This window comes from Brienomyrus brachyistius, chromosome 5 (assembly GCF_023856365.1).
Source record: "Brienomyrus brachyistius isolate T26 chromosome 5, BBRACH_0.4, whole genome shotgun sequence".
Taxonomy (NCBI): domain Eukaryota; kingdom Metazoa; phylum Chordata; class Actinopteri; order Osteoglossiformes; family Mormyridae; genus Brienomyrus; species Brienomyrus brachyistius.
This window is the reverse complement of record NC_064537.1, coordinates 21,652,098-21,670,737: the sequence shown is the minus strand read 5'-3', so window position 1 is coordinate 21,670,737 and position 18,640 is coordinate 21,652,098. Positions and strand designations below refer to the sequence as shown.

At 41.3% G+C, this 18,640-nt stretch overlaps 1 protein-coding gene across 3 annotated transcripts in view; it reads right to left on the bottom strand.

Annotated features, from left to right (window-relative positions):
* The window catches only part of ankfn1 (ankyrin repeat and fibronectin type III domain containing 1), a 129,362-nt gene that overhangs the window by 27,207 nt on the left and 83,515 nt on the right, over positions 1–18,640 (bottom strand). Inside the window, exons 1-5 of one of the 3 annotated variants that reach the window (XM_049015565.1) lie at positions 17,907–17,952; positions 9,991–10,113; positions 5,906–6,098; positions 4,810–5,020; positions 578–766 (exon numbers count right to left, since the gene is read on the bottom strand). In XM_049015565.1, coding sequence (XP_048871522.1) covers positions 578–766; positions 4,810–5,020; positions 5,906–6,082 — 577 coding nt within the window. In that variant the 5' untranslated portion in view covers positions 6,083–6,098; positions 9,991–10,113; positions 17,907–17,952. Of the gene's footprint in view, positions 1–577; positions 767–4,809; positions 5,021–5,905; positions 6,099–9,990; positions 10,114–17,906; positions 17,953–18,640 lie in introns of those variants that run through there. The other 2 variants (XM_049015562.1, XM_049015564.1) reach the window with 2 other exon arrangements.

Genomic DNA, 18,640 nt, shown 5'->3' with positions numbered 1-18,640 from the left:
TCTGCAATTCCACTGATGCCTCAGTGAGAAATGGCAAATCCCTAATGCAATTGGCAGTCTTCTTTATGGATGGCTGTAGCTACTTATTGCTGATGTCTTAAGGGATCCCTCTGTAGTGACTAAAACAGGAGAGCAGGCAAAATAAATTGGCAAAGGAAAAAAAAACTGAAATCATCCCCTCAATAGAGTGATAAGGGATATCATGTTCGCACTGAAGGAGAAGAGTCCAAACGACACTTCAGATGGAAGCAGGCGGTAGAGCTGGAATGATGCGTGTGGAGCTCTAGATGACAGTGTTTTCCCTTTTTGCTCTTGTGTGGTGTCACCCTTCAGCACAACATCTGAAACTTCTTTCGATGACTCACTCGCTACACGCATCATCACCCCCTCACTGCAGACTTCAAGCATGCCATGCAAAATTCTCAGAGAGATTACCTTTTGGTGTTCCCTTTAGTTAATATATTTGGATCTACCTGGTTTGTGTCAAGGTGTACGTTTTTTTAACCCCACCCACGTGACTCGTGGTAATAATGCCTGATCACGGTGGGGGTTTCATTATAGCACACGTGCCACTCACTTGCATGCTCGATGCCAGTCTTCATGCGTTTGTACAGCTTGTATCGCCACTCCCAAACTTTTAGCTGCTTTTCCCTGTCAGAGCTGTCCAGTCCGTCACTCAGGGACTGCGCTGACAGTTCACTGACACGCCTCTGAGCCTCCTGGACCAGCGTGGAGAGGTGCAAGATCCGACTTTCCAGACTGACAACTGGAAAAAAAAAACGGAATGAAAACAGCAGAGTGACGGCGCTGGACAGAGCCTTGGCTACAGCACAGCACAGTTGGGTGGTACTCTGCTACTCCGGGACACCTAGTGGCAGTGTCGATTACTGTTCTGTGGATCCTCTACAGCAGTGTTTCCCCCGCCCCAGACAGTCCACGTTTTTGCTCCCTCCCAGCTCCCGGCCAGACAGTCCACGTTTTTGCAAAAAACATGGACTCTCTGGAAGTCCCTGAGGACCGGGTTAGGAACACTGCTCTATCTAAGCCAGACTTAATCACTGTTCATTATGTCCTGAAGATGTTTAAAAACATGCATCAATAAGAGGGTGATGAACACAAGGCCAGCATTCCACTCCAGACTTACTTATAGACTCACATACTTAATCAACTGCTAGCAGGGCTGTAAGGTCTGTTGGCCTTAGATATATCTCATAACTATCCTTATTTATTCTCCCCCGTTGTTGGGTTGCCTTTCTCTACCCTTAACTACTGCATGATTGTCAACTGTTGCTTCAGTCTGTGATTCTGTATGTCCTCAATCTTTGACAGAAACTCTGAGGAAACCGGCATGAGAAGGAAACCATATTTAAAAAGGTGAAATTAATGTAAGTGCATTTCTAGTTGGTTATTGTTCTTTTAGTAAGTACACAAGAAAAAAGCCATACCTCATCAGCTCTAGGTTATTACAGTGTTTGGGGATAAATATTCAGAATAATAGTTTCGGCTGTAATGTTTCCAAAGCTCTTTACTTTTACACAGAAACAATCAAAGTTCATTTCTTCTTCTAAATGTGAGCAGTGAGATTGTAGGTCGTAGCAAGTTCCAGTGACAGTCAGGTAATCAGGAAACTAAAATGAACTGAAGAATTCATTGTCAGAGGTTCATTTAATAAGAATGCAGAATGTGTCCGAAGATTCACATAAAGCACATACTGACCGGTTTTATAGTGGCAGTTTTACTGCATGTCACTATGGAGTAATCAGAGAAACTGCTGGGGATTAAGACTGCTAAAATAATAATAAAAACTCTACCTTTAGCTGAATAGTATGCTATGTATCTGAATGACCCAGTGATTGCACCCTCATTTGCTAAACAGCGAATGATTAATGTTTGTTTGCTTTGTGCAGAGTATTTATTACCCATCTCTGGATTATGCACATACTCTAAATGTGGTTCCGGAAACATCGGAACACAAAAACACCCCAGCAAATGATGGGAAGTCCACTCATACTGTTCCACATCTCTTTGTCCTCTTTATAATGGGAGGAACATAATTAAGAAATACCTGAAGAAATGACAATCGACATTGCACCTGAGATAAATTAGGTAAGGAGGAAAATAAGATTAACATTTAACTTAGACGAAGTGGCAAAGTGAATTAGGCTTAAACTCTGCAATTGCCTGCCACAAGAATTAGAAGTCTGAATGAGCATGAGACCATGAAATTGCAGATGCAGCTGTCTTTGGGCACCAGTCCTTGCTGGTTTTCATATGCCAGTCTCTTTGGCAAGTATTTAAATGATATGAGTGGTTCAGTACAGTCAATACTACAGCAAGAGCCTTTTATTTGGGGGTTCTTACTGTAGGTAAGTATTTTGCAGCAAATGGTTCCATTTGAATTTCAAAATATGCAACCGCTAGTCAGATTCAACAGAATTCTGTCACAACACAGTAAATAGAGAAATGACACAATTGGTGAGCAACTGAGAATAATGACTGGAAAACCTTGCGATCATTTTTTTTCTGTTTGGCAAGTATGGGCATTTTCAGGGTATCAAAAAAAATCAATACAGCTCATTTACATAATCACCAAATGAGGTTTCTCTGCTTTTATAATAACACGCTAAAATGTTCTTCTGTGTTAAAGTTCTTCAGCTTAAAATGTATCCTCTGCTGTCTGTCTCAGGTACTGAAAACAACGACAAGGAAATATTGTTTTGAAAAACGTAACAGAAGCTCCCTAAAATTCCTAATGGTTTATTTCCACAAATATTCACATTAGTTACGTTGTGGCCGTCACAGACTAGAGAAATATTTTTCCCTTGAGTCTCGTAAGTGAAACATAAACTCAAAGCTAGCTGATGACAAAACGCCACAGCATACACTTGTGGTTATAGATTTTCTAAGCATAACAACTCTCGTACTATTACACATATTCAATAACTGATTGAAATAAATTACACATGTTGACATCTGGCGTATCTGTACCTGAACAAACTAAATTCTAACATGTTAAAAAGGTGACGTGTTCAGCTCAATTCCTCCTTTCCTATTAAAGTATCAAAAGTAAAGAACAATTTTCATTCAAGGGCTGATATAGTCATGATGAGGGAGATCAGCATAGATGGGAAAAATAAAAGGTAGAGAAAATTAACCGGAAAAGACATACATTGTTCCCCATTAGAGTCAGAAAAAACGAAGTCATCAAAAATTCTTACTAAAGAACAATATGGGAACATAAAGAATCACATTCTCCAAGTAAAATCAATGTGTATGTCTGTGTGTGGCTGCTGTTTCTCATTAGTTTCGATTTGTTTTCTACCGAAGTCAGTTAAAAAAAAGAAAAAAATATATATGTTTTTTTTTTTTTTACTTAAATAATTCTGTCTGGAACACACAAGGCCGTGTTTAACCTGGTTGATTTGTCATGGTGAAATTAACTCTGCCACACGAGTCTATTCTACACTGCAAATACTGCTGCAAGACCTGGACCTTAACAGAAAATATACAAACAAATTTATTCGTGAGAAAGCCTCTTTCAGTGGGCTGTTATGTTAGAGTAATCCCCTAGGGAGAGGGGTTTACAAGATAAATGATAAAGTAAGTGTTGTAGACCCAGAAAAGCAATAAAGACCTTTCCTTACTTGGGGGTCTGCACAGTAGTGGAAAAGATGGCGGAATTATAAATTCTGAGGCACAGTTTCCTGCACTCTGAAGATTGACATCTAGGAGCTAAATGCGGTTAATTGAGCCACCTATAAACGAATGGTTGAGTCTAGCGATAGTGTCTTGACACACACACGGTTCTTACTGTTGGGAGACCAGGAATGTCCTAAATAAAGCATTGTAGGGGACAGGGCAATCCTCATAAATCTGTGCAAGTGCTCACACACAACGTAAGGCCTTAAATTGTCAGCTCTGTGGTCGATTGGTTTACTTGGCAGTTTTGGAATTACATAAATATAATGCATACTGCCTCAGAGGAAAAATACGCTCATGTTTGTGTTTGTTTACATGGATCGGGTTGTACCATGTTATGACTTTGTTTATAAACTTATTGCGAGCAGAGACACAATAAATCACTTCGTGTAATTGTCACATATTACATGCATCACTGGAAAACTTAACCATTAAATGACAAGCCAGGTTAAGATTTCATGGGGGTACATCTTACCCTACACCCCCTCCTCTTCTCCCCACAAAGTCTGGCCCACAGTATTTAATGTTTCATGTCAGACAAAATTCCGTAGTATAGAGAAGTACTGACAAATTTAAACACTGAGGTCTTGTAGGGTTTTTTTAGCGCTGTCGTAGGAGGTAAGAAACACCTGTTAAACTGCTACTAGAGTAGTACCAGTGCCAGCCAGACAGAGAGTTATTTAATCCGCTTTCGGGGTGGGGGGGCTGACCAAGACTGCAGGGACAACTGCTGCTGTAGTAGGAACACATCTGTGTAAAAACCTCTTTCAGTTCCACCAGCATTGAAGAGCCTATTTAGCAAACAACTCTATTTTTGCACTGAAAACGATATTGTACTAGACTGTTTTTGACTCCTAAGAATGAATTTGGAGAGTTATGAATAACAGTCAGAGAGATTCATTTTTGAAATGCATTGTGTTATAGCAAAACAAATAACCAGGAGAGCAGACCCTGGATATAGAGGTGAAAATAAGGCAGTGTGCTTCAGGCAAAAGAACTGCATAAACTAAATAAACCAAGCACAAGGAAGATTTTTAACGTAAGTTATATGAGTTTTGTTAATATTGTTGTTGTGTGGGATGACCTTTGACACAGGAAGTGTTTACTCACAGTGTGGACTCTCCTTGCCTCCGGCCTTCAGCAGCAGCCTGGCCACGGGTACATTGTTTGTCATTATCGCAATATCCAGAGGAGTGAGGCCCTCACTGTTGGGGGTGTTGAGGTCCAGCTCATCGGAGGTATACTGATACAGCAGGAGCTGCACCGCGTCTAGATCCTGCTGCTCCACAGCCTCAAACAATGCTTCACTGCTCTGCATAGCCTGTCAGGGGTTGTAGAGAGGGGTCAAGTAGAGACCCATCAATTCATTTACATTCATTAATTCCCATCTTGCCTGCTTGAGGAAATGTAAGTAATGTGCCATACATTTACTCTTCAGAATTTTATAAAATGCTATAGTCATTTATTTCTTTCAAGATTTAAAACAGTGCACCCTAAAAATAGCTATTAAAAGTGCAAAAACTTGGAACCCAGTATAGATGATGGATAGTACAAAATTAGACCAGTTACAGTAACAAGCTAAACACTTCAACCCTACTTATGACTCTTCTTCAACTGTTATCATTTATAAGTATGTATGACATACATACTGTAGAACCAACTGTTTTCTGTGGCAACCATGTTTTTTTACATTCTTCTTAGAAAATAAGGTTCAGCAATATCTTTTATTGCAATAAGGATGCTGGTCTTTTTTTAAAAATTAACTGGAGAAAACTGGTTACAAATGGCATAGTTACTGAGCACACATTAAGGAGAAAGTCGCGAAGTTTAAGTTCTATTTGACTTCCCGTCCTGCCCCTTCTCCCCAGATATTTGAGAAGGTCCATACCCTATCATGCACTTGGAAATGTCTCAAAGACTGATGCACCATATTCTAGAACAATCTGGCAGACAGCAAAGCTTGAGGGGAGGCGAGGGCGATGTGGAAATCCAGCAGGAGGTGATGGTACTAAATGCCATCCCACTAATGGAAGTGTCAGCTTGTTATCGGAAAACATTATACACTGCGAACCGAATTTAATTTTCACTTATTTCCAAGTTGCACTTATAAATTCCCAGGCCTTGTCCTGTACTTAACACTGTGATAAAGCCTTGAGTTACTTGATGACCCAGCCCCTGCCAGGCTACCGTTCCGAATGACACTCACAGAGGGTTTTCGCAGGCGATCGGGCCGGCCGAAGGAGTAGGCCTCATCGAAGGAGGAGTGGCTTCCTTTGAGCTTCTCAGACAGGTTGCGGTAGAGGCGCTTAGCTGCACTGGGGGAGGCCGGGGCACCACTCTTCTTGTTGTGGGACAGGTGTAGGTTCTGCATCTGTTGTGTCATGCTGGCAGACAAGTTCCTGAGAAGTTACAGGGGAACCATAGCATGACGTTCCTCTTTCTCTCAGCAGAACCCTGATGAAAAATAGTAACAGCTGCGATTCTGAAAATATGGTAAATTAGCATGAATATAATTATACTGTTTAGATTACTTATTTTCAGGGCAAACACTTAGTCTGTCCATTTAAATGTTAAAGATTTATATTGCTGAATATTTACTTAACTAAATTTAAGTGATATATTATGGGGAACAACATCTGGGGTCTGCTCTCAGTGTTCTAGTGATGCTGTTAGCTCTGTTATATGATGCCTAAATTGATTAAGATACAAAAATATGTTTTTTTGAAGTTGCACATACGTTCCTTGCCTTGTTATACAGTAAGTATTATCACAGATTATCCAGTAAATATGGACTGTTTGATGTTAGTAATGGATATTACAGTAAAAACACAACTTCAGTGCCACAGAATAAAGGAAAAAATTATAGGTATATCGTGAGTAACCTGGCCTGTATGCCATTATTACAGGAAGGCTAAGTTTTGTGGGATGTATGGAACTTCAGGCAGAAATCTGAAAATCCCAAAGCATTATTCAGGATATAACGGTAAGCTCAGAGCAAGGATACAGCACTGGCTGGGCACTTGCCAGAATAAATTAGCCATTGTTATATAACAAATCAAACCATACCTGAAGTGATCTTTGCTAAATCAAGCATTCATGTATTAAAGCTGCTATTTTACATACAATATTCAGCTGCCTTTTATGCAAGCCATAAAAAATAACAGTCCACACATTTCTGCATGTATTTGCAGAAATTATGTTTTTTTATCCATTCCAATGCCTTAAAGCTGGTCAACTAGTGTCAAAATGCCAGCCGATGCCACTAACCAATACAGAAATTTTTCAATATAGATTATCATCCATTTTTACTATATATACTACATATACTGAATATGCACTGTTTTTTCCTTGAGGCATTTTTCTTTAAAATGCATAATAAACTGAGGTTTGTTAGATTAAACGGTTACTGATTACTGTATTTTCAGTAAGCACCCTTAAGGCTGTACTTCATCTGTTACAACAGCAATGAAAAAGGTGGATATATGAAGAGAACCTTGATAATCCTGTAAAACTGTAAAAACATATTTAATAATGAAGAATAGTGACTGTAAAATGTACAGTAAAGCTGAGGTCAGTTGGGTCTTTATTGAAATTCTGAGATGCTTTGAACTATTAAACGAGCTTATTCATAATAATGTAATCCTCATTAATTCTCATTTAAATATTGGTGATATGTCAGTTTCCATAAATAATTATTTTCCATTACTCCCATTGGCAAAAAAGCGCATTTTGTATTTAACTTCACTTGTGTTACTGATTTAAAGTAATTAAAATTTGATGATGATGTGTATCCACAGGCAGAAGATAAAACGGGCTGAATATGTGATGCATAGTATTACCATAGCAACCGCGATTTAAGTGCAAAACCCCAGGTTCCTATAGGCAGCAATGCAAACACCAGTGTCTTTGCATTTTACTGCACATGTCTGGGGATAAATGCTTCTAAAACACTTAAAATAATTGTTACAAAATTCAGTTTAACAAGTTAATTGTAAATCTGAAAAACAAAACATTGGGAGTTAAATTATTAAACGTTTAATATAGCAGGTAATGTAGCCAGCTATTCATTTATCTTACTATTCTTTAATATTAGAGCTATTCCGGTGTGCTTTGGGTGTGCAAATATGAACCCAATCAGAATGGGTGTAACCCTGTACTCCCCTGTTGTTATGGAAACCTGATCCAGACCAGGTACAGGCTAAAGAAATCCATCATCTGTCATGGTATCAAAGGCATGGTGAACAGGGAAACTGCAGACTTGGGTTGCTCGCTAACCCACTTCCGTTTTACGTACTCTGATGCCATGGACAGTGCTAGCATAGACAGGTGAAACAAGCTTTAAGCAAACAGATGGAACTATGCTTTTCCATGACTGTGGGTCGCATGTTTATCACCCTATACCGTTTATCACCCTATCCATCTTCCATAACACCTGTGACTGGTGCCCATTCCATGCAGCATAGCGCATGAGGCAGGTGACAGCCTGAATGTACTCCTAGTCCATCACAGGACCGAAGTTATCTTTCAGAACTGTCCCATATTTAGTGTGCTCCGAAATAATCATTGGAGTGTGAGGATTAATGTATGAAGATTTATGCATGAATGAATGTATGAATGTATCATGATTTATCATCAATATAAATACTGAATATTAACTGTGATAAATATAGTAACATTGCAAAATTAGATTTAAGATTCTGTACATGGACTGGATTTAATTCCAATACGTCCAATGAACAAAGGTAATTACTGGCAGTGAACTCCAGCTGGATATTTGTGTGAATTATTTGTGAAGTATTATGGGATCTGAAGCTCTGGAAACTACTTGTGTCCTTATCTTAGTTTTGCATCCTATTGTGCTGCATGCACAAATAGAAGATACCGGGCCATGTTCAGCATGACGTCAAGCTTCCACCACGAATGTTTGCATAGGGTGTTACAGTGTCATAAAAGGGGGCCCAGAGGGCACCTGCCGTTATGAAACTTTGTTTTCACTTTTTAAATTAAATTTACAAACGTGGCAGACATATGCAGCTAACAATCATATGACGCTAACAAAAGAATTACTTATGAAAAATGAAGAATTAATGAAAGAATATGTATATGTTAAACAACGGTCAGTAGAAACAAATTCCACTATACTCATGATGTAATAAAAAAAAATGTGACCTTTATTTGAATCACTAATAAGCAGATGTTACACTGGTTAAAAAATTCTAATTTTTTAACAAAAACTGCAGGGAAAAGGGGAGTAGTTGCATATTCAGGTCTACGGGGAAGAAACACAGGTGATTATGCGAGGAAACAGCTTTCGCTGCTGCCATGGGATGTGCATCCAAACGATTGGCAGCTATTCTGACCGCCAGCATTAAGCTCCACCACAGACGCAGAAGACGACACGACGTCAGGGGGGTCGGTGAGTGAAACGTGACACATTAAATAGCATGAGGAATTCAGAATGACAGCTTACCCTGCAGTGCTCTCCCATACCACCCCTCCCCCCCCAACATTATAAATTTGACTTTGTATGAACTCACCATCTGAATGACAGCAGGGATTAAAAGCAGTGAATGTTACCTACATGCATTTTACAGGTAGTAAGACTCAAACATAAGGAATTATAATTCAGTTAAAAAAAATCATATAAACATACAAGACAAGTAATTTGAGCTACAAATGTCTGATCATCCTAAACGTGTAACAAATGCTGATATGCATTAATATTTTATTAGCATAGCATAGTTTAGCCATTTGTATTTCATACAACTTTACAGTATACATACTGGTAATAACTGATCATGTGCAATTATCAAGTTAAAATATCAATTATATTTATTTGGAAACTCTTAGTGGGAAAATGTGATTAAATACTTGCTGTCAATAATGACACTTTGTAAATGTGTAAACTGCTTCCAATAATTTTAAAGTTTGAGAAATAAGTACACTTTTAAAGAAAATACACAGGGAAATAATGTCCTCTATTTGACTAACAGCTCACTGCAATTCTGCAATTCCAGTGGATGTCTTGACAGCATCTCTGAGCTGCCTTAAAGCAATTGCTTCTGCCCAGTTTTTTTTTTAATTCTGTGCCTAAGACAGATACCTTAGAACGTGTACTGCATCTTATACATATCGATTCTGCCTCTTACTGTATAAATATCTATTCATCTATCACAGTTACTATTCACTGTAAAAAAAAAAAAAAAAACACATACAGCTAATTTAGGACAGGTTTGCATGGCAAAGACATTGACATGAAGGGAAGGAAAAAGAAAGAGAGGCGCTTCTTACCTGTCCAGGCTCTGGGAGGTACCGGGGGGGGCAACAAGAAAGAACGGTCTGAAGTCCTTGATCAGCACATCATTCTGCTTCTGACTGAGTTTCTGAGTCAGACGACTGATTCTGCTCTCTGACCTGCAGGGGCACAGAGAGATTTCAGTCCTGGCGCGGCGCTAGCCGGGGGGCATTCACAGTGTGGCACTCCGTCGCCCCAGCACCCGGGCCCCACCAAGGAGATGCTGCTAGAGGCAGACAGCTGCGAGCATCTGAGCAGACTGCTCGGCTGCACGCTCAGAGACGCCACGGCAACGAGCAGAACACAGCGCGTGGTGAAGGGGGGGACGGGCGCAGAGCCGATGCAGCCTGAAGGTGCTCAGATGAGCGGCGCGTTGCGGACGAATGCGCAGACACCGGCAGCCGCGCAGCCCCTCAGAGCGTGCTCAGTGGCTTCTCCCATCCCTCACATGCAAATTCACAGAAGCAAGAGAGAGGGGACCTGCTGTCTACATGCCCGATCCTCTCATCCCCACGGCTGTTACTGTATCTGTGGCTGCTCTTGCTATGTGCCACACTTATGGGAGATCACAGGAGAGTAACTGGTCATGCCTTACAGCAGGGAAAGGGCTTCAGTCATTGGAGAATGAAGAGGACCATTGACAAATTACTGATGTAGCCCCATTATCCAGTTACTAGCCAGTGAATGAAGCGTACAGAATGGATATGGCAAAATAAGGAAGATTTACTGTACCAGAAAAAGAGAAAACTGGATAAAGTGAGCACAGATTATATTTATTACAGTATAACAGAAATATGCTTTCATTACCTTTATTTATTTGTTTGTGTGGCTTTTTGGCAATTGGCCCTTTAAATAAATTTTAAACCATTAAGTTGTTAGCGGCATGTTCACTGAGGAGCGTACTGTCTGTCACCCCCATCATTGCTGAACACCTGCAGTAGCTTTGAGCGCCACGATGCACAACCCCTGTGAGATGGCATTACCTTCATATTTTCCTTCTTATTATCCTTCTTGCTTGCATCACAATGTGAACAGCAAACCAGAAGTGTTTTTGCTGTCACAACGCTACATGGGATCTTTAGAAATCTCGGAAATCCATTATGCCAGTGTTCAGGTGGCTCTGGAGCACCAAGGTGGGGTTTTGGAATGCCCCTATTCCGGAAGCAAATATCAGAAATGAAAAGCTACCCCTTTGCTCAGCTACAGTAACACCGTAGACCCAGCACTGTATTAAAATGAAGCCCCAAATTGCTTAACAATAAAAACACTGCCACTTGTGTGTACTAAGAACACTATGTTCAGGCATGTCGTCGGTCCCTCGTTCACCAAGCAACTGAAATGTATGTCTGAAATGCTAATGTCCCTACAGCAGTATTTCTGGCATCGTGAAAGGCTCTGTACTCTGTGATGCATAATGTAACCATTACACAATTGCAGTAAAATCCTGTGAAAAAGGTTTCTAATAAAAAAGCAAAGTATAAAAAATTACCCACATCCAATGCCATTGAAGGGCAGAATTATCCCATTAATGTATTTCATAGAAAAAAAAAATCCTCTTTCCACACCTAAAACACATGCTGTCATTGATTCATGTTCCAATAAATATCCAGAAGGAATCCTGCTATGCCAGTGTAAAGCCCAAAAACATTTTAAAACAACAATGCGTCAGCGAGCAATTATACTAGACAGAAATTAATTATATCTGATAATTGATAACTAATTTCTGTAAGGTAATTAAGTACTACTGGTTACACAATCCACTGTATGTAATCTGCCATTAGCAAGTACTAATCAGGGCTTTGAACGTACCATTCATTCATGGCTGTCATAAACTGGGTTTGCTTTCATTTACACAAGTATATATTTTATTTGGGCCTTATGTATGTGCTTACCAACGTACATTCTGTCTGAATTAAATTAAACAGCAGTTTTTTTTTTTTTAAAAAAGGAAGACTTCATATTCTCAAGCAGTCATCTATGGTAATGCTATGTAAGGCTTGGTAGGTTCTTTGAATGCGTAATTGATGATTGATTTACTGTATATTACACGTTAAGATGAGCACTGTATGGTAGTATCATGCCACGTGTTCAGTTTCCCTGCTGGGATTTGCCTCAACTTGTGCTCTAATGTTTGACTGATATTATTCGGAAAATGAAAGCTGTACCACATGGTGACTCAAACGTTAGCTATTAATAACTTTAAAGTGACTGGAGACCTGGTGGCCTTTCACGGCTATTTCATTATTAAATGAGCTCCTCTCAGTGCGAGTTTCATGCTCACATTTTCAATTTTCCAAAAAAATTAAAAAACGCTCTCACAACTTGTCATATATATATTTTTTTGCACATTTTCAGATTTATTCTTATGTATTGGCCTGTAGTTCCCAGTTCCACCTGTTAACCAACTGTGATGGAATATCTGTAGTATAATGGGTGTATCGTCTATTCCTGGTTGTGAAGAAGAGCACTGTGTTGAAAAAATCCCTACTGTTGTTTATCATGAGAGTGCAACTGGAGACCAATGCTGCATCGACACAAACTCTGACAATGACAAAAATGAAATCCTGATGCTCCTTAGCTATGATGCTTAGTATAGTGAGAGAGAGATTTTGGCAAAATGATCCTGGTTAAGTGCCTAAAAGAAAAACAGATTTTGAGCCCCCCTCTGCACTGCTCAGATGCTGTATTAGCTGCTCTGCCAGTGTGGGCGGAGTTGTGATATCAGTGAAATCGTGTATCTTGTACTTTGAGCTTCCAGTGTCTTTTTTTATGTATGTGCAATGTGGAAATCCGTGTAACTGTGAAACCATAACAGACAACTCAGAATAGAGTAACTCAAATGTTATGGATGGCTGACTGCATTGTGCCAGAGATAGTAAGTCGCATAAAAAACAAATGCTGAAGTGTGCAGGAGACGTGTGTTTCTAACAAAAAAAAAAAAAACACTGAACGATATCAATTTAGTAGACGTTCTGTTATTCAGCCTAGCATAGTTGTGAGTTTGGATTGCAACCCTTCTGTGTGTGTGTGTGTGTGTGTGTGTGTGTGGAGTTCGCATGGCAGCCTTTCTGTGTGTGTGTGTGTGTGTGTGTGGAGTTCGCATGGTAGCCTTTCTGTGTGTGTGTGTGTGTTGAGTTTGCATGGCAGCCTTTCTGTGTGTGTGTGTGTGTGGAGTTCGCATGGTAGCCTTTCTGTGTGTGTGTGTGTGTGTGTGTTGAGTTTGCTTGGCAGCCTTTCTGTGTGTGTGTGTGTGTGTGTGTGGAGTTCGCATGGCAGCCTTTCTGTGTGTGTGTGTGTGTTGAGTTCGCATGGCAGCCTTTCTGTGGGTGTGTGTGTGTGTGTGTGGAGTTCACATGGTAGCCTTTCTGTGTGTGTGTGTGTGTGTGTGGCGTTTGCATGGCAGCCTTTCTGTGTGTGTGTGTGTGTTGAGTTCGCATGGCAGCCTTTCTGTGGGTGTGTGTGTGTGTGTGTGGAGTTCACATGGTAGCCTTTCTGTGTGTGTGTGTGTGTGTGGAGTTCGCATGGCAGCCTTTCTGTGTGTGTGTGTGTGTTGAGTTTGCATGGCAGCCTTTCTGTGTGTGTGTGTGTGTTGAGTTCGCATGGCAGCCTTTCTGTGGGTGTGTGTGTGTGTGTGTGGAGTTTGCATGGCAGCCTTTCTGTGTGTGTGTGTGTGTGTGCTGAGTTTGCATGGCAGCCTTTCTGTGTGTGTGTGGAGTTCACATGGTAGCCTTTCTGTGTGTGTGTGTGTGTGTGTGTTGAGTTTGCATGGCAGCCTTTCTGTGGGTGTGTGTGTGTGTGTGTGGAGTTCACATGGTAGCCTTTCTGTGGGTGTGTGTGTGTGTGTGTGGAGTTCACATGGTAGCCTTTCTGTGTGTGTGTGTGTGTGTGTGGAGTTCGCATGGTAGCCTTTCTGTGTGTGTGTGTTGAGTTCGCATGGCAGCCTTTCTGTGTGTGTGTGTGTGTGTGTGGAGTTCGCATGGTAGCCTTTCTGTGTGTGTGTGTTGAGTTCGCATGGTAGCCTTTCTGTGTGTGTGTGTGTGTGTGTGTGTGGAGTTTGCATGGCAGCCTTTCTGTGTGTGTGTGTTTGTGTGTGTGTATGTGGAGTTTGCATGGCAGCCTTTCTGTGTGTGTGTGTGTGTGTGTGTGTGTGGAGTTCGCATGGCAGCCTTTCTGTGTGTGTGTGTGTGTTGAGTTCGCATGGCAGCCTTTCTGTGGGTGTGTGTGTGTGTGTGTGGAGTTCACATGGTAGCCTTTCTGTGTGTGTGTGTGTGTGTGGAGTTCACATGGTAGCCTTTCTGTGTGTGTGTGTGTGTGTGGAGTTCGCATGGCAGCCTTTCTGTGTGTGTGTGTGTGTTGAGTTTGCATGGCAGCCTTTCTGTGTGTGTGTGTGTGTTGAGTTCGCATGGCAGCCTTTCTGTGGGTGTGTGTGTGTGTGTGTGGAGTTTGCATGGCAGCCTTTCTGTGTGTGTGTGTGTGTGTGTGCTGAGTTTGCATGGCAGCCTTTCTGTGTGTGTGTGTGTGTGTGTGGAGTTCACATGGTAGCCTTTCTGTGTGTGTGTGTGTGTGTGTGTTGAGTTTGCATGGCAGCCTTTCTGTGGGTGTGTGTGTGTGTGGAGTTCACATGGTAGCCTTTCTGTGGGTGTGTGTGTGTAGAGTTCACATGGTAGCCTTTCTGTGTGTGTGTGTGTGTGTGTGGAGTTCGCATGGTAGCCTTTCTGTGTGTGTGTGTTGAGTTCGCATGGCAGCCTTTCTGTGTGTGTGTGTGTGGAGTTCACATGGTAGCCTTTCTGTGTGTGTGTGTTGAGTTCGCATGGTAGCCTTTCTGTGTGTGTGTGTGTGTGTGTGTGTGGAGTTTGCATGGCAGCCTTTCTGTGTGTGTGTGTTTGTGTGTGTGTATGTGGAGTTTGCATGGCAGCCTTTCTGTGTGTGTGTGTGTGTGGAGTTCGCATGGCAGCCTTTCTGTGTGTGTGTGTGTGTGTGTGTACGTGCATGCGTAGAGTTTGCATGGCAGCCTTACTGTGTGTGTGTGTGTGTGTGTGCGTGCATGCGTAGAGTTTGCATGGCAGCCTTACTGTGTGTGTGTGTGTGTGTGTGTGCGTACATGCGTAGAGTTTGCATGGCAGCCTTACTGTGTGTGTGTGTGTGTGTGTGTGTGTGTGTGTGTGTGCATGCATGCGTAGAGTTTGCATGGCAGTCCTTCTGTGTGTGGCATCTCTAAATTTTCCATAATGTGTAACTGTGCATGCCTGGTGACTGACAAGACTAGAATCCTAAAATCGTGTTGGGATCCAGACCCCCTCATTACCGGATAAGTAGTTGGGATTTGGAAGAACCGAAGCCTTTCTGTGTGTGTGTGTGTGTGTGTGTGGAGTTCGCATGGTAGCCTTTCTGTGTGTGTGTGTTGAGTTCGCATGGCAGCCTTTCTGTGTGTGTGTGTGTGTGTGGAGTTCGCATGGTAGCCTTTCTGTGTGTGTGTGTTGAGTTCGCATGGTAGCCTTTCTGTGTGTGTGTGTGTGTATGTGTGTGGAGTTTGCATGGCAGCCTTTCTGTGTGTGTGTGTTTGTGTGTGTGTATGTGGAGTTTGCATGGCAGCCTTTCTGTGTGTGTGTGTGTGTGTGTGTGGAGTTCGCATGGCAGCCTTTCTGTGTGTGTGTGTGTGTGTGTGTACGTGCATGCGTAGAGTTTGCATGGCAGCCTTACTGTGTGTGTGTGTGTGTGTGTGCGTGCATGCGTAGAGTTTGCATGGCAGCCTTACTGTGTGTGTGTGTGTGTGTGTGTGTGCGTACATGCGTAGAGTTTGCATGGCAGCCTTACTGTGTGTGTGTGTGTGTGTGTGTGTGTGTGTGTGTGTGTGTGTGTGCATGCATGCGTAGAGTTTGCATGGCAGTCCTTCTGTGTGTGGCATCTCTAAATTTTCCATAATGTGTAACTGTGCATGCCTGGTGACTGACAAGACTAGAATCCTAAAATCGTGTTGGGATCCAGACCCCCTCATTACCGGATAAGTAGTTGGGATTTGGAAGAACCGATAGATGGATAGATAGACGGTATATGTATTGTTCAGCCCTGAGTGGTTTAATATAAATAAACACACATTAGAAATTCACATTAGGAAAGTTTCTTTAAGAACAAGACAATACTTGGTCACCACAGTACCTTCAATATACAGACAGAAAAGTTCTGTCATAATCATTGAAAGAAAGTGTAAGATGATCCTACAGAAATGGATGGCACAGCAAGCAACATTTCTCAGCATATCTCAAAACCACAGTAATAGCACTTTACTTAAGGCCATGTTTTTAGTAATTTATATACATTCATAAAGCATTATAAACACAGCCATAAATATTTCTTAAAAGGAATTATCGCCCTGTTTATTATGCATTATGAATGCTTTATGAAGCTCTCATCTATTATGCACTATAAGTATGAATAATTAAATAATAAAAAAATATGTCAAAAGTTCTATGTCTACAACAGCAAATTCACACAGTTCTTTAAAGAATGATTTAGTGATTGCATTGTAAATTTGTGCCTTCTTCTTTATTTCATGACCCCTAAAAAATCCTCTACTCTGTGCTCAAACCGAACCAGATAACAAAGCATACTGATAATCGATAATCAAGAATCGCTAAGAATCTGGATATGGTTCTGTTATTTTTGGACACACTACAGAAGACAGAAGTTTTGTTAATGAATTCCTCTTGTTATATTGCTGAAAATAAAATATCCTGTGTAGATCTGATTATTTAGTTTCTAAATCTAAATACAAAACCAGCTCCCTGCCAGACAGTTTACATTTTTGTTCCTTCTGAGCTCCCAGACAGACAGTTTAAGTTTTTGTTCCTTCACAGTTCCCTGCCAGATAGTTTACCTTTTTGTTCCTTCTAGCTCCCAGACAGACAGTTTAAGTTTTTGTTCCTTCACAGTTCCCTGCCAGATAGTTTACCTTTTTGTTCCTTCTAGCTCCCAGACAGACAGTTTAAGTTTTTGTTCCTTCACAGCTCCCTCCCAGACAGTTTACCTTTTTGTTCCTTCTAGCTCCCAGACAGACAGTTTAAGTTTTTGTTCCTTCACAGCTCCCTGCCAGACAGTTTATGTTTTTGTTCCTTCCCAGTTCCCTCCCACATAGTTTATGTTTTTGTTCCTTCCCAGCTCCCACTCAGACAGTCCACATTTCTGCTCCCACTGAGCTTCCTACTGGGTGGAACGGGGACTGTCTGGTGGGGAGCTGGGAGGGAGCAAAAACGTGGAGTAAAATCTGGGGGGTCCCCGAGGACCAGGTTGGGAAATACTGCAGTAGTTAGGGAGCACAATGCTTAGCATGTGCATGGAAGTGCATGGAATTTGCACGTTCACCCCGTACTGCATGACCTTCCTCTTGCCACTTTGACTTTCTCCCACAGTCTAAAAGCATGCATACAGTATAGGTGAACTTCCCTAAATTTCACACAGATCTTTCACAATATTGTATATTACTACTGCTGTATCACAGACAAATATCACTGTTCAGGCGAAGGAACTAGAGTGAAGGACTCAGAGAGAGCCTCACACATCAATGGACAGGGGACCTTTCATCTGACCATGCAAGAAATACCGCAGGACACCTTGATAACCAAAAGATTACTGCCCCTACCTACTGTTAATAAAAGGCATTTAAAGCTGATCACTTTTAAGAGAATTTTTAGAGCGGTAAATACTACCTGAAAGACATCAGTAAGAAAACTTTTTTTTTTTAAATCTCTTGAGTTGGCAAATTAAAATTAGCATAAAAACTGACTGCACCCTAATACCTAAATTCTGCATTACAATGATCTACCTTTTTGCAATTATACAAGACATCATTGAATATCTTTTTATTTCTACAACTCTGTAGAGCAGTGTTTTCCAATCCGGTCCTTCGGGAACCCACAGTCAGTCCACGTTTTTGCTCTTTCCGAGATCCCTGCCAGACAGTCGACAGGTCTCTAGGGATCAGACTGGGAAACACTGCTGAGGAAGATCCCACCCAAAATGGTGTTTGATTCCATTGCGCTGAGAATAAAACCCTCATGCTCCACCAATTGAGCTACGATTGGGAAAAGCTGTAATAAAGTAAACACAAAAAAATCTGTTAAAAGCAACAATTGAATACAGGGTCATTTGAACTATCCACTGGCCTTTAAGAATACATAATCCAAGAGACAGCAAAAAAATGTGCTAGACCTCAGAGCTGTGAGCCACGACCCAGAGGACCCAAAGCTGGCCTTTTTGACACCTGGAAGGCAGCATGACTAATGCTCACAATTAGGAAGCAAAGACGAACCGGCACGTCTGTTGATCTGGTGAAGGGTTTAAAACAATCAAGAGGAAAAGTTCAAATTGAGTCAATCCTCAGAGACAATAGAACATGGAGCTCCCAATAATAGAGCTCCCACCTAGAATAATTCATCTCAGAAGACACCATCCATCCATCCATCCATCCATCCATCCATCCATTTTCTATTGTTTATCTGGGGTTGGGTTGCGGGGGGCGCAGTCTTAGAAGGGACATAGAAGACTCAAAAGGAATAATTAATCTCAGAGGATTTGCCTAACCGATTCGATTTTAGAAATCTATTCAGCAACACATATTTTTTTTTTCCATATTAACCAATTTGTCTATTG